Here is a 15,422-nt window from a genome sequence, read left to right on the forward strand (position 1 = left end):
TGCTCCTGTTTTCAGTATTCTTCTCATAGTCACTGGAAAAATCAGAAGAGAGCTGTACAGAAGTGAGGGTCATTTTGTATTTTTCTTTATTTTATGGGCTGCCATGGACAAAGAATTTTTCAACAAAGTCGATGAATCTCTTCATACTTAGCTAAACTGAACCTCATTGCTAGAACCATGTTTGAAGCCTTTCTATCATGGTAGAACCTGCAGATTTGTACTCTGCTGACAGTTGGGTTGTCTCCATGTTATATATATTCAGAATAGGACTTTGTGGAGGGGAGTGTGTGTGTGTACATACATACATATGTATATCTTCATCTATATGTCTATATATACTATGGATATATATGTATATATGTATACATATATGTACCACACATATTTATGCTATATATCTATATACTATATCCAAATCATATCTGTATAATATATATACACAGATCTATATAATATACATATATCCATGCCTACTGTTGTTTTATAGTGTTGTCTTTCATAATGGATTGCAGTTCCAGTTCCAAATGGATTGATATGGGTGTGTATGTGTGTGTGTGTATGTACTAGATACGCATATATATGCATGTGCATACATACTATTGTTTTATAGAATTGTCTTTCATAACGGTTTGCAGTTTCAGGAGAATATTCAATTTAATTTGTTGGAGCATCTGATAGATTAAATTATGCAAATATTATCATGTGAATATTATGTGCAAGGTACTGTAAGAATTACTGGGGGTTGAAAGATGGAAAAACTGTCGCCAGCTCAAGGAAGTCATAGTCTAGTATTCGAAGGGGGGAAAAATTTGTACCCAGGTAACTATTATACAAGTAGGAATGGGAAATATTTGTAGGAGTGGTCAAACAAAAGGGATAAGCTTTTCCAGAAGTAGTTCTTTTAGCTGGGAGTTCAGAGTAAGGCTTCGTGAAGTAGATGGTACCAAAACCCTATTTTGTTTTTTTTTAAATTTTTTTATTAATTTATTTTGATTTGTCAACAATCACTTCCATAAGCTTTTGAGCCCTCCCTCCCCAAGACGGCGCACAATCTGGTATAGGCTTTACATGTACATTTGTATTAAACATATTTTCACATCAGTCATGTTGTAAGGAAGAATTAGAACCAATAGGAGAAACCACAAGAAAGAGGAAACAAAAAAAAACAGAAGAAAAAAATGACAAATAGTATGCTTCGATCTGCATTCAAGCTCTATAATTCTTTCTCTGGATGTGGATAGCATTTTCCATCATGAGACTTTTTTAAATTTTTGCTTTTTTGCATTTTTGGTGAGGCAGTTGGGGTTAAGTGACTTGCCCAGGGTCACACAGCTAGTAAGTGTCAAGTGTCTGAGACTGGATTTGAACTCAGGTCCTCCTGACTGCAAGGGTGGAGCTCTATCTACTGTGCCACCAAGCTGCCCATCAATAAGACTTTTGAAGATGTCTTAGATCCTTGCATTGCTGAGAAGAGCTAAGTCTATCAAAGTTTACAAATTTTGGGGGTGGAGGGTCGCAATGAGGGGAAGTGACTTGCCCAGGGTCACACAGCTAGTATGAATCCAGGACCAGTGCTTTATCCATTGCGCCATCTATCTGCCCATCAAAATCTTATTTTGAAGAGAAGGATTTCAACAAGCATATGATGGGGCTAGATGCTTTCTATTGTAACGGCTTTAATTGATGTTTTTCTCTCTGCAGGTATTGAATATCAACAGTCAGATGTAACAGCTGTGTGCTACAAGAGCTTTGGCACTATTTTAACTTGTTAGTGTTTCAGATTACAATTTTCCTGATGCCCACTTCTTCAGAATTAAATAGTGGGCAAAATTTTTTAGCTCAGTGGATGTCCAATCCTTCCCGTGCTGGTGTGATACTGAATCGTGGATTTCCTAATTTGGAAACAGGGAGAGAGAATCAATCAAAGGCAAATACTTCCTCCAGTTTTACTGTTAAAAGCACGGAATTTTCAGACAACTGCAGTTTTCTAAGTGACGACTCACTTCATGAAGAACAGATATTGGATTCTAAAAGCCCTTACAGAGTGCAGTCAGATACAAATGAAACACATGCAGTCTTTCCTCACACTAAAAAGGCTCTGGGCCACTGGGAAAATACCAGAATTGATATTGAACCTAATGTGGGTGATGCCAAAGAAGCAGCTTATAGAGATCCACTTTTCAAGAAACTTGAGCAGGTAAACAAAGTATTTGGACAGATGTATGGATTATTATAGGTTTTGTGTACATAGTTTTTTAAATGTAATTCCTCCCCCCAAATTTAAGGGTCCTTTTTTTTAAACTACAAAGAGTATTAAAATTACGGGGTCATTGTTTACTTTTTTCTTTTTTTTTAAATTTTATTTTATTTTCAGTTCTGAATTCTCTCCATTTCCTCTCCCCTCCCCATTGAGAAAAAACAAAACTTGTTACATATATAGATCAAACAAAATAAATTCCTACATTACCCATGTCTAAAAAAAAATCACTTCAATTTGCTCTCAGTTCATCACTTCTATATTTGGAGGTGGATAGCAAGTTTTATCATGAGCCAGGGTCACTATTCATTAATAGAAAATCTCTATCCCCTTTCAGAACACACGTAAATAGCCGTTACAAAAAATTAGTAATTTGTAACATCAGTTATTTTGTTTTTCTCTCTTTATACTTGGAATAAACACTCAACTATTAGAGAGAGTCATTGTACCAAGGGATATTAGATCTTTCCTAATTATTTTGACTTGCTAGCTTTGGGCCAGTAGCTTAAATGATTGCAACATGATGCTACTCAGGACAAGGTCATAAGCTTCCTACCTGTATAGTCTAGATTGATTTATTCAAAGGAAAGATTGTTGCCATGGACTTTCCCAAAGATAGGTGTTTTGGGTTCCAAAGGGTATGGTATGGGTCCAGTACAAACCTATAGCACTTATGTGCAAATTGCTTCATCTCTCTGGCTCTCGGTTTCCTAATCTGCAAAATGAAGGGAATGAATTCAGTTATCATTAATATTCTTTTTAGCTCTGATGACCAGTGCCACTATGATTCTATAAATAGAAAGAATTAAAAAAATTAGAATTCTTAAGACAAAAATTTAAGACAGATTAAAGAAAAGTTGGCAAAAACTGTATTATAACATGGAAAATAATTAAAAGATAAGTGGGCTCCTCTGTACTTAGACAATTTTAGCAATAAGAGAATAGTAGATTTTGGTGTGTTAGTTACATTGTCAAGTTGTTGCTTTGTTTCTAAAATGACAGAGGCACACTTAAACATACTTGATGAACCCTTTTTTAAAGTCTTTTTCCTGAGAATGGGGAGGTTTGGGAAGGAATAGAAGAGGACTGAAGAAGAGTCAACAGGGCTTGGTGAAGAAACATCAGGTTAATTGAACCAAAAAATGTATTTGAAAAGCTCAAAGAAGTCCAACAGAAGAAGCAGGAGGAACTGAAGAAGCAGCAATTAGAACAGATCCAGAGGCTCTTGGAAGAGCAAGAGAAACTTCTGACTATGGTGTCTGGGCAGCAGACACCCTCAGGTAACAGAGCAGTCATATATGTGACTCAGTTTACAAAAATACTTTATGTTCCTGATTTTCTTTCCATTATAGTGTTTTGATAAAAGGTTATCAGCATCCTTTTTTCATGGATACAGATGGGTACCCTGGCAATAAAAATAATAGACTAGAATCCGGGTTCTCTTTGTTCAGCTGCAGAAGGGCACTAAGAATTGTATTCTGACAGTTTTTATGTTGTAAGTTTTAATGAATGATAGACATAGAGAATCTGTAATAAAGAAGTTAAATAACTTCACTGTAATACGTTGTATAATGTCTAGCAGAAGGTAACCAGGAAAGAGAGATCTGGAAACCAATCTGTGTTTAGAACAATTAAGTAAAATGGGAATGTTTAGTTTGGAGAAGACTTAGGTGAGATATAATAGTGGCTCAGCTGTATGAACGGATATCAAAATAGCTTAAACGTAGGTTTTCCTTGAGGGCAACTAAAACTAATGGGTAAAAATGATAGGAAAGCAGATTCTTGCTCATAGTAAGGAAGAATTTCCTAACGAATAGAGCTGTCTTGCAATTGTGTAAAAATTGTGTAAACTCTTCGCCACTTGAATTATTCTGGAAGAAACTGGATTATCAAAAATTGCTGCATTAGCCATGAGGTCAGGCTATTTGACCTTTAAAAATCCCAACTTTGAGATTCTATAAATAATGCAGGTCATAAAGTGAGTAGGACACATTTGTGATTGGTAGTATTACCTTTAGGTTTAGAGCATCTCTCACTCTGACTTCCAGATGCATGTGGGGTAAATTGGGAAAGTAGTGGGGATCCCAGTAGTTCAGGAAGAGGTTGTGATAAAGTTTGCCTTGTGTTGATTTGACATGTACCTGAGTTACTAATATGGCTCTTGTAGAGAATCTTTAGTAAGCCATATATATCTTTTGAATCCTCAAAAGCATAGAATTAGGAATTTTGGGGGTATTCTTAAATGGAGCATTCTTTGCTGCATCGAGAAATGATTGAGTATACAGAACTAAATGCATTTTCAAAGATGTGCTGCTGGAAAAAATATACCTCATTATTAAATAATGCTTATTTTTCCTGAATGTGAGTACTAGCAAATATATCCCTAATTAAAATCACATAGAACTTTGTGTTCAAAATGCCAGCATTATTGCACATAGCTTATTTTATTAAAATGTTACTTTATTACTGTTATTTCATTTTGGGGGCAGGGAGATGGGTGGAAGGGACAGGATAGTAGGAGTAGATTAGTAAAATGAGAAGATTTTTCATAAAATATTAATTTTACTTTTGTTTTCTTCTTAAGGCTTGACTTTACTATCTGAAGATCAGAGCACCAGATATGGAACTTCCATGAATTCTACTACTGTACACAAAACCATGCCATTCTTGTCACATATGTACCACAATCAAACCAGAGAAAACACTCATGCTCCTGAAATTTTACCTTGTGGTTCTGTACAAGAAAGAGAAATTAATCCATGTGGAACTATGAGTAAGGAATGTCTCTTATCTTCAAAAGGTGGTAGTACTTCTCCAGACTTTTTTCATGAGGCACAATGTTTAGAAGCAGGTGTAAAAACACAGAATGATTTGAAAGAAGAAAATAAAAATATTACAGGTGAGCTATCTTTTGAAATTAGTGCCTTTTATCTAAATAGTATTCTGAATCTCGTTTTATATTTATGTGTAGAAATGCCAGTGGGCTACTCTGTGATAGAATTCTTTTCTAATACTTTTGTTTTCCCACCTGCTGCCCTCCCTTGTCTGTCTGTCCATCTCTCCCCTTCCTGTTCCTCCTCCACTCTCATGTGGATGTGTGCATGCACACACACACACACACACACACACTCACACTCACACACAGTCAAATATTCACAGTAGATTTGATTACAGTAGCAAGGTCCAGTATGCTATAGTCACTGAATTTGGGCTGGCCATAGAACTGGCCACAGGTTTTGTGACTTTACCACTAGCATTTCTAACAGACGACGATTTTAAACCCTCTGTGTAGTACAGGGTTTTCCAAGTGAGGCAAAAATTTCTAAGCTCACTTAGGAGAGGATAGACACAGTTTGAGGGTATGTAATTGTTTTTTTTTTCTTTTAACCACATAAGAATAGGACAGTGTGGTAGAGTGGAAAGATTATTAGAGTAGGTGCTGACAGGATTTAACTCTAGGCCTAGCTCTGCTCCTTACTAGCTATATGTTTTCCAAAGAATCAGTTAAGATCTCTGAACTTTGGTTTTGTCATGTCTTGCATTAACTTTAATACTTGTTAGGATCACATGAGATGATATACGTGAAATCATTTTGCAAACTGACATGCTATTACTAAAACCTTGAGAATTCTTGTTTCTTTGGTACAGGTATTATGTGATTTCTTTTTTGGTTTGATTTGTGGCCTGAATCCACTGGTGTTCTGCTTTTGGGCCAAGCATGTTTCCAGTGTACCACTCTTCTATACCTGAATATTTTGTACAATTCTAGAGTTTTAAGACCCTTTATTTTGGTTTTATTTGAATTTGAAAGTTTGTGACAGTTTGCATATCTCCAACTAAATATTTCCCAATTCATATCGTAGGGGAAAGTATACTACCATGTTGGGAGAAAATGACAGAACAGTTACCAGAAGGGAAAGAGGTTACAAACTCAAAAAAACCTGGTGATTCCTCTGATATTAACAATGGAAGAAAATTGTTAGCAGTGTCTAGTATTGAAGAAAGGTATCTATGTTGATTAACACAGATATTACATGTGTTTTTATTTGTAACAAGGTACTATAATTGAATATGAGTTATTTGCTAAGTGGTGGAGAATCCTTTTACTTAATCATGAAAAATATGTTCAATTAAAAAGCATTTAGTATGTACCTACTTTGTATAAGGCATTATGCCGGGTATGCAGAGATTAAAAAGTAATACTTATTTAATTGGAGGAATAAAATCCACAAACATAAGTATAATGCCAGGTAGAGTATCATAAGAGCTTGGGAGAGAGCACTTTTACCTGAGCTACTAGGAAAGGGCTATCAAGAAGAAGTTATAATTAAATTGAGTCTTGAAGGAAGAGAAAAAGTTGGACATATGGAGGGATTATATTTTAAGTATGGGGGTGGTGGGGCAGGATTGCCTGTGTAAATGTCTGACCCATGGGAGATGGCAGTTAAAGTTCTGGGAACAATTGGTAGTGTAGTTTGGTTAGTACATAAACTGTAAAGGTAAGTAGTGTGAAAATAAGGCAGAATGGTAGGGTTCAATTGTGGAAGAACTTAAATTTTAGAATAAGGACTTTGTAGCTTATCTCTGGGCTGGGACTTTTTTGATCATGTACTTCATTAGCAAAAAAAAAAAGTTTGTGCACGCACCCCAGTTATGTATTTACTTATATATTATTTATATTTACAAACATATTAATAATTATGTCCCTTGTAAAACTTAAAAATGGATGTGATGACACTTTATACTAGAGTAACAAGGGAGCCACTGTAGTCTTATTGAATAGAGAAGTAACATGGTCAGACCTGCACTTAAAAAAAAAAACACAACGTTTTGGCAGCTGTGCGGAAAATGAATTGGAGGGGGACAAATTTGAGACAGAGAAATCAAGAAGGAGATTATTGAAATAGCCCAGCTAGGAGGTGATATAGTCACAACACTGTAAAGGCAGCGAGATGGAGATGTGAAAGATGTTGTAGAGATGGAAATGACAGGATTTCACACCTGACTAGTTATGTGGGGTGAGGGAAGGTTGGATGTCAAGGAGAATGATAAGGTTGTTGGTATGCTCCTTAGAAATGTAGAAGTTTGGTAGACAGTTGAGTTTTGGGACAAGAGTAGTGAGTTGTGTTTTAGATAAGTTGAGTTGGAGATGCCTTTGGCATCTCCAGGTCAGAATGTCAAATAGGCAATTTGTAATATGGGACTAGAGTTCAGGAGAGAGTCAAGCTGGTTACACAGAACTGCATAAAGATGATGAGAAAAGCTACAGGAGTTGATGAAGTTACCAAGTTAGAGCTTGTACCAGGTGAGAGACCAGGACAGAGGCTTGATGAACACCCAAGGTTAGGGAATGTGATATGAATGATGATCCCACAAAGGTGTGGTCAGACAGCTAGCAAAATAAAGGGAGAAAGCAGTGTCACAGCAACATAGAGAGGAGAGGGTGGCCAATTGTGTCTAAATGCAGCAGAGAGGCATTGTTAAAAGGATGAGAATTAAGAAAAGGACATTAGATTTGACAATCAAGAGATCACCGATAACTTTGGAGAGAGAACTTTCATTTGGGTGGGGAGTTAAGGATAAGGGGGTTGAGATCCTGGGAGAGTACTTGGGAAGATAGGTAGTGGTGTTTCCCTCCTCTTCCCCCCAGAAATAGAGACATTCAGATGAGTGACAGCATCTTGGGGAAAGATAATACAATTACAATCCAGCCATATTTAAATATCCTGGCTTACTATTTTCCATGGAAAAATGAGAAGTGTGTGTGGGGAGGGTAAGTGTGGGGAGAGGGTTGGAAGGGGCTTACTGTTCCCTGTTCTGGAACATGAAGCCTGACTGCTGTGGTGATCTGGAGAAACTGGGTGTGGGATTACTAGGGAGAGTGGTGTTAGAAATTATCCTATGCAGCTTTTTTAGTCTCTTGGGCTGGATTAGATTTCATCTTGTCTACCCTGAGGAGTCCAGACCCAGTGAAGCCACAGGTCAGCTGTGGGAAGGAGTATTGAAGAGAGTCACGGTATTGTGTAAGACACAAATCCATTATTGGCTATGGCAGGGGAGGATGAATTGTAACCCACATTCCCACCCTCTTGTTGATCACTCACCCCTTGGAGCCATTACATAGCCCTCACTTTGGTGACCACTTCTCTAGGCCATGAGAACTTCAGAAGACTTTTGAGTGGAGGAATGAAGATGGTCTGAAAGATGACTTGGAGAGGAAAAAGACTGGAGGTAGGGAAACCAGTTGGGAGGCTAGAGTAGAGAGTAGAGATAGATGTCTGCACTTATTACCTCTATTTCCTCTCTTCTCACTGTCTCCTCAGTTCTTTGCAATCTAGATTTTGACCTCATAATTAAACTGAAACTACTCTCTAGTGTTACAATGATTTTTTAGTTACCAATTCTGGTAGTATTTTCTCAGCTTTCTTGACCTACAGTTAGTTATATAGTTAGAGTTAGCTATAGTTGACGCTGTTGAATCCCCTCTTCTCTTGGCTACTGTCTTCTCTCTGGGTGTCTGTGACACTGTTCCCTCTTGGTTCTCTTCCTCTTGTGACTTTTCTTTCTCATTCTCTTTTGCTGGCTAATCATCTGTACCACAACCTTTAACTATGAATGTGTCCTGGGCCCTTTTTCCTCTCTATTCTCTCTGGCTTGGTGACCTCATTAGCTCCCATAGATTTAACTGTCATGTCTAGGTTGAGGACTCCTAGATCTGTCTTCTTCCCCCAGTCACTCTCATTATCTTCAGTCTTGCATTATTGCTTGTTTATTGGACACTTCAAACTGGATGCTCCAGAGGCATCTCAAACCCAACCTGACCAAAGCAGAGCATCTCCCTGTTGAAGGTGCCACCATTCTGCCAGTCATCCTGCAATGTCATCTTGTCAGGAAATTTAACTCCTCCCTCTCCCTCACCTGGTCACCCAGTCTCACCAGTCATCAGCTGACAGATCTTACCATTCCTCCTTTCACAGCATCACTCCACTCACATGGCCACCACCATGATTCCGTATTTCAGTACTTCTTGCCTAGATTATTGCAAAGGCCTCCTAGCTGCTTTCTTTGCCTCCAGGCTATTTTTCACTCTGCTGCTAAAGTATTTTCCCCTAAGTATAGACCCAACTATGTCCCTCCCTTATTCATTCAACTGTAGTGGTGCTCTAGGATGATAAATGAATTCTACTATTTAGCTTTTGAAACTCTTTACAACATGGTCCCAATCTATGGTCCCTTCCAGTTCCTTATTGGACATTTTACATCCTCCTGCACTCGGTGATCTAGCCAGATTGGCCTTTGTAATGGCTGTCCTCTATGCCTGGAATAATATACTTTCTTGCTTCTGTTTCCCACAATCTCTCTCTTTAAGGTACAGGTCAAGCACCCCCTTCTACATGAAACTTTTCCTGATCCTCCCCGGCTGCCAGTGCCCTCTTTCCCTCCCTTCTTCCCGCGTTACCTTGTATTTAACTACTTCCTAGTTATTCTGTCTCTACTTAGATGTGTACTGGTAATTTTCCTTGGAAGTGCCTTGAGATTAGGATTTTTTCATTCCTTGTGTTTGCAACCTCAGGGTTTTACATAGTGCTTAGTATTTAGTAGTCACTCCATAAGTGCTTATTGATTAGGTGGATGCAGTTAGATGTTATCAGTGTAGAAATGAGAAGATATGGCAAGTAAGGGAGAGGGAAGATGATTGAGATTTCAGGTCTGGATGGACTGGCTTTCCATATAAATGGGGAAACTGATTCTTACGGGAGAGGGACTTGACCAAGATCATACAGTTATTAAGTGGCTAAGCCGAGATACTGTCTTCCCTCCCTATGAGATAAATAGTACAAGTATGATTCTCTCCATTATACTCATACAGTAAAAGATTGACCCAGGGTTGAATGGGACAGCCTTTGAGTCCAGATCTTTTGACTTTAAGTACAGTTCTCTTTCTTTTTTACTGCTGCCTAGCAGATTCAGATTCCTGAAATAACAACTATGAAAATGGATGGCTAGCCCTTTTCCAGGTACTAATCTATCAACATAATATTTTCTCTGTCGTTTTATCCGCATAACTGCAAAAGAAAAGTTCCTTATCTGGAATTTTAGTAGGAGCTATAGTTTCCCTGGCTAAGTCAGTGCTGAGGAGTCTGTAATTAGGCATCATTAACAATAAAGCGTTCCTGAAATGAGAGGCATCCCTCCAGTCCCACAGGGTTGTTGGCAGGTAAAAGTGAGAAACGTGTTCTCAAGACTTTGCAGACTTCATAGTGCTCTACAAATGGTGGTTGGTTATTGTTATTGTTACTATTATCATTTTCTAAAGCAGGGGTTCGTAACCTTTTTTGTGTCACAGACTCTACTGGCAATCTGTTGAAGTCTTCCCTCCCCAGGATGTTGTTTTTTTAAAAAAATTCATAATTGTAGGAAATACTAAATTTCAGTTAGAGGCTAGAGAAAATAAAAACGTAATTTTGTTCCCATCCAAGTTGACTCGACTCCCTAAAATCTGTTCATAAATCCTGGTTAACCTCAGCTCTAGAGTCTTTAGATATCTTGAGAATAACTCAGCCAAAACAGAATAAATAGATGACAAGCACAACAAAAAAATTCTGAGAGACTTGAGAGGTTCATGGTGCCATCAACAGAAATAGGGAACTGGGGAGAGAGTCACAGCACATGAGCAGTTCATTCAGTGTTAAACGAGTGTGAGTTTAAAGTGCTGGCAGAATATCTGGAGAGCTCCAGAGGGCAGTTAGAGCTGTGGGACTGTAGTGTAGGGACAGATTACGACTAGCTATATTGATTTTATTATGTATAAAGGTGATAACTGAACTCTTTGAACCAAGTGATACTGTCAAGGGAGAGGGAATAGAAAAAGAGAAGAGGGCACCAGACAGGACACTTAGGAGAAGATGATGAACTTATAAAGAAGAATGACAAGGAGTGTTCAGATAGGTGGGAGGAGAAGCATGTGAGAGTGGTGTCACTGGAGCCCTTTAGAGGGAGGCAGTTAGTTGTGTGGAATATTGCAACAAGGACATCTAATGATGCTATTTTCTCTTATTTGATTTTGCTTTTTGGCATAAGGTTGAGTATGAAATGATGCTTATGATTAGCTTGTGAAGGAGATGGCAAATTTGGTAGTTTTGGCATTATGCAAATAACATAGTATAGTATGGTCAGTTTTTTACTTGAGAAGAGTGCCTAGATTAAATAATCTTAGATATACAATTTCTGTCACAAATCTTAGACAAAATCCATTTTGGAAAAGGAAAAGCAGAAGTATAAAAATTCACATATTTGGTAGCATTTTCCAATTTTAATTGACTAATCTAGCTATGCATCCTAACAGGATGGATGATTAAACAATTCTGACCACACTGTTAAAATGTTCACCTTGAAGTGATTTTTTTTTTATATTTCTAAGGGTATAATGTATTATATGGACTCATTGTGATCTATTGTATTAGAATATTACTGTATCAGATTTATTAGATTTTGTTTCTTAAAATAGTTTATTAAATAGTAAATAACCTTTTAAAATTTAAAACTTCTGGTTCTTAGAAATTTTAATGTGGCACTTAATGTTAAATGTTTTACCATCAGGATTTATTTGCATCATAATTTTATTTTCATTATTAGGCCAATTAAAGCTGCTATTAGAGAAAGGAAACAGACATATGAAGAATTCTTGGAGGAACAGATTCAGATAGAAGAACAGGAACTGAAACAAAGGCAGCTACAGGTTAGCATTTCAGATGTTTTGATTAAAATATCTCAAACCTTTAAAAATTCATCATTATATAACTTGCTTTAAAAGTAACTTGATTATTATTCAGTAATATAAGTAACTAATGAAAATTTTTTTTTTATTTTTAGGAAGCAGAAATATCATTGCTAACTAAAGCAATACCAAAACGACCATTCTTAAAACGAGGAGAAGGCCTAGCTAGGTTTACTAATGCTAAATCTAAATTTTGGAAATCAAAAGAGAGTAAATTAATGATTCATCAAAGCATGCCAGAAGAACAATCTGTATTTAAAGCAGACAGACAACAAATGCAGCGGAAAACTGCCCTTGTAAATAAGGAACTAGTTACAGAGATGAAAAAAAGTAATCAAGTTAGAACCAAGACCAGTTCTACTGCAATTTCTCAGAAGTCAAAAGTACTTAGGAGTAATAATGGAAAAATTATTTCTCCATCAAAAATGAAAATACAAATTGGGAAGAAATTCGATGGGCAGTTTAGAGATCAGATAAAATTAGAAAAAAACAGTAAGTTAGACCCTAATAAGGAAAATATACCAGAGTGTACAAAACCCTTTGAAATTGGTTGCAAAGTCAGAAATAAGCTGCAATGCATGGAAAAGCCTCTTATTTCTACAGAGCTGACCCATCCCACCTTGGTATCTCAAAGCTCGATGGGTCATATTGTAAAAGATCCAGAATTTTCTTTTGAAATTTCATTTCAGAAGAAATTAGACAATTGGGAAAAGGAAAAAGAAAAGGAAAACTTGGAGTTAGATGAATTTTTGTTCTTGGAACAGGCTGCTGATGAAATATCATTCTCTAGTAATTCCTCATTTGTATTAAAAATACTAGAAAGAGACCAGCAGACTAGCAAAGATCACAGAATGTCTTCTACCCCTGTCAAATCAGGGCAGCAAGTGAAAACAAATATAACAGATATTGTTACTCCACATAACCAAAATAAAAAATTGGACTATATTAAACAAGATGATAAGAATATATGTGAAATAACAAAACATCTTGAATCGAAAGCATTACCTCTTAATTTGAAGGAACAGACCAGCAAACTCAGCATAAAAGCATTTCAAACTAGTACTTCTGAGAATCAAATTAAATGGAATGTAAGTGAGGATGAAGATGTTGGGAACAGTGCTGTCAGCAGTGACTCTGAAGAGCAGCTGGATACCACCATAAAAGCAACAGATGAAGATACTAGAAAGTTTTTCAGCAACAGCAGAGAAGATAATCCAGAGAAAGATAATGGTAAAGGGCCTTTCAGAGACACTAGGAGGGAGGGTAAAAGCAGGGATATTGATCTGGATTTGTCAGATAAAGATGACAGTAGTGATGAATCCATTGTGGTAGAAAGCACGAATGATGAAGTTCCTGAGGCTTCAAGAAGGGCGTCATGTACAAATACTAACAAAATTGACTTTGATGATGAGAGAACATGGACTGACCTTGAAGAAAATGAAAGTAAACATGACATACTTGGGAATGAAGATGTTAATGGGCTTCCATTGATGGACTATTGCAGTAAAACTGAAATAGTTAATTTGGACAAAACAATAAAAAGGAAGGTTGCACCCATAAAGAAAGCAGATGATTTATATAAATGCACTAAGAGTATAAGTCCTCCTCCTACTTCTGATCTGATGATGAAACTCTTTCCTTCCCTGAAGCCTAAACCTAGGTCAGGCTCACACTTAGCATCTGAATCCGAATTAAATAAAAGCCAAGAACAACCACTTGGTAAGTCTTAATATTATAAGAAACTAAAGATTTATCAAAATGCCATAAAGCCTAAATTTATTCTGTGAGATCAGATATTTGAAATCCCAAGCTTTCCTTTCCCTGATGTATCATCAATTTGAAAAACATTTTTTGATTGCATACTCCCATGTAAAGTACTGTCGAGGTATCACCGCACCAAAGCTGTACAAGTTATAATCTGGACTCCTGTGGAGCTTACTGTCCAGGAGGAGACATACATAGGTACAGATCACTACAGGACAGTGTCAGATGTAGTAAGGTATCAAGAAAATGCTCCAGGAGCATAGTGGAAGGAAATTTATTTAGTAGATCTTATCCAAACATTGAGATAGTCTAGTAAAAGGGTTTAGAAGAAAACAAGAGTGGAAAGACGTAGCTTTTTACTTTTCTAATTCCATGTGTCGGTATTCATTCCTATGTAACCCAATGATATTCTAATACTTTTCAACTTCCAGTTTTTGCCACAAAGGGAAAGTCTGAAGGAATACTTACATATGTAATTGTATTTCACCAGCATTCTCACCCTGGAGGAACATGAATTCCAGCTTTCTAAAGATTTTTGCCTTTGTACAGCAAATTTGAGAGATGAGTATGTGTGTTTTTTTTTGTGTGTGTGTATGAGAGAGAGAGAGGGAGACAGAGATAGGAGAGTCCTGTTTGCCTACAACATTAAATCATTATTTTGACTGTATATAACTTTAGTACCCACAACAGTGTGGGTGATTTATGATAGCATTTTTTACATTCTGAGGTGGAGTAATATGTTTCTTTTTATATTTAGACCTTAGGTACTTTCTTTAGGGAAATTAAGCCAATTTTTATTATTTTTATTAACTGTAGCAGAGCTTGTAAGTCGTTTTAGCTTTAAAGTGCCTACCCATTGTCATCATTTAATAATGGCAAGATATTACTATAGGCTTTCTAATCACAATTCAGCATTCATACTATTTAATATGTTGTAGGTGATAGTGTTCGCTCTCAGATTTTAAGAGACAAAGTTGTTGAGTTGGAAACAGAAATTGAAAGATTTAAAGCTGAAAATGCATCATTAGCTAAACTCCGCAATGAAAGAGAAAGTGCCTTAGAGAATCTCAGGTAAGTTTGTGAATTTCTAGAGTGTAATCAGAATGTGATGCATTGACTAAGGGTAGTTCGTGTTATTTTCACTAGGAACATACTTAAAAGCAATTAAATCTTGGAATACTGCTGAATGCTTGGTGGCCAACAAAAGCATAGAGATTTCTCCATAAGGATCTAGTGATAATTTGGTTTTTCACTTTGGGCAATGGCTATGTTTAGTACTTGTTGAGGATTTTTAATATTTAATCTTACTTTCTTATGAAAGGAAAGGGTCAGATATTTGAAATCCCAAGCTTTCCTTTCACTGATGTGTCATCAATTTGAAAAAAATTTTTTGATTGCATTCTCCCATGTAACGTACTGTCGAGGTACCACCTCACCAAAGATGTACAGGTTATAATCTGGGCTCACATAATACCTGGAATTGGTGTTCTGGCCTCTTAGGATTCATTGTTTAACTTATAGCATAAAGATTGAAAAGTACCTACCCCTTAACAGCCAATGTTTATAATGATGTTTACTAAGTGTCAGGCACTGGACTAAACACTTTACAGTTATCTCATTTGA

The 15,422-nt window shown here is 36.8% G+C and overlaps 1 protein-coding gene across 8 annotated transcripts in view; it reads left to right on the forward strand.

Annotated features, from left to right (window-relative positions):
* Positions 1-15,422, forward strand: part of CPAP (centrosome assembly and centriole elongation protein) — a 50,728-nt gene that overhangs the window by 2,389 nt on the left and 32,917 nt on the right. For 6 of the 8 annotated variants that reach the window (XM_020968780.2, XM_078147085.1, XM_078147089.1 and 3 more), the window contains exons 2-8: positions 1,702-2,197; positions 3,414-3,537; positions 4,842-5,156; positions 6,121-6,262; positions 11,894-11,996; positions 12,131-13,754; positions 14,738-14,870. In XM_020968780.2, the coding sequence (XP_020824439.2) occupies positions 1,796-2,197; positions 3,414-3,537; positions 4,842-5,156; positions 6,121-6,262; positions 11,894-11,996; positions 12,131-13,754; positions 14,738-14,870 (2,843 nt within the window). In that variant the 5' untranslated portion in view covers positions 1,702-1,795. Of the gene's footprint in view, positions 1-1,701; positions 2,198-3,259; positions 3,538-4,841; positions 5,157-6,120; positions 6,263-11,893; positions 11,997-12,130; positions 13,755-14,737; positions 14,871-15,422 lie in introns of those variants that run through there. The other 2 variants (XM_078147086.1, XM_078147087.1) reach the window with 2 other exon arrangements.

The sequence above is a fragment of the Phascolarctos cinereus genome, unplaced genomic scaffold (genome assembly GCF_003287225.1).
Source record: "Phascolarctos cinereus isolate Bilbo 61053 unplaced genomic scaffold, phaCin_HiC Scaffold_726;HRSCAF=1367, whole genome shotgun sequence".
NCBI classification, from domain to species: Eukaryota; Metazoa; Chordata; class Mammalia; order Diprotodontia; family Phascolarctidae; genus Phascolarctos; species Phascolarctos cinereus.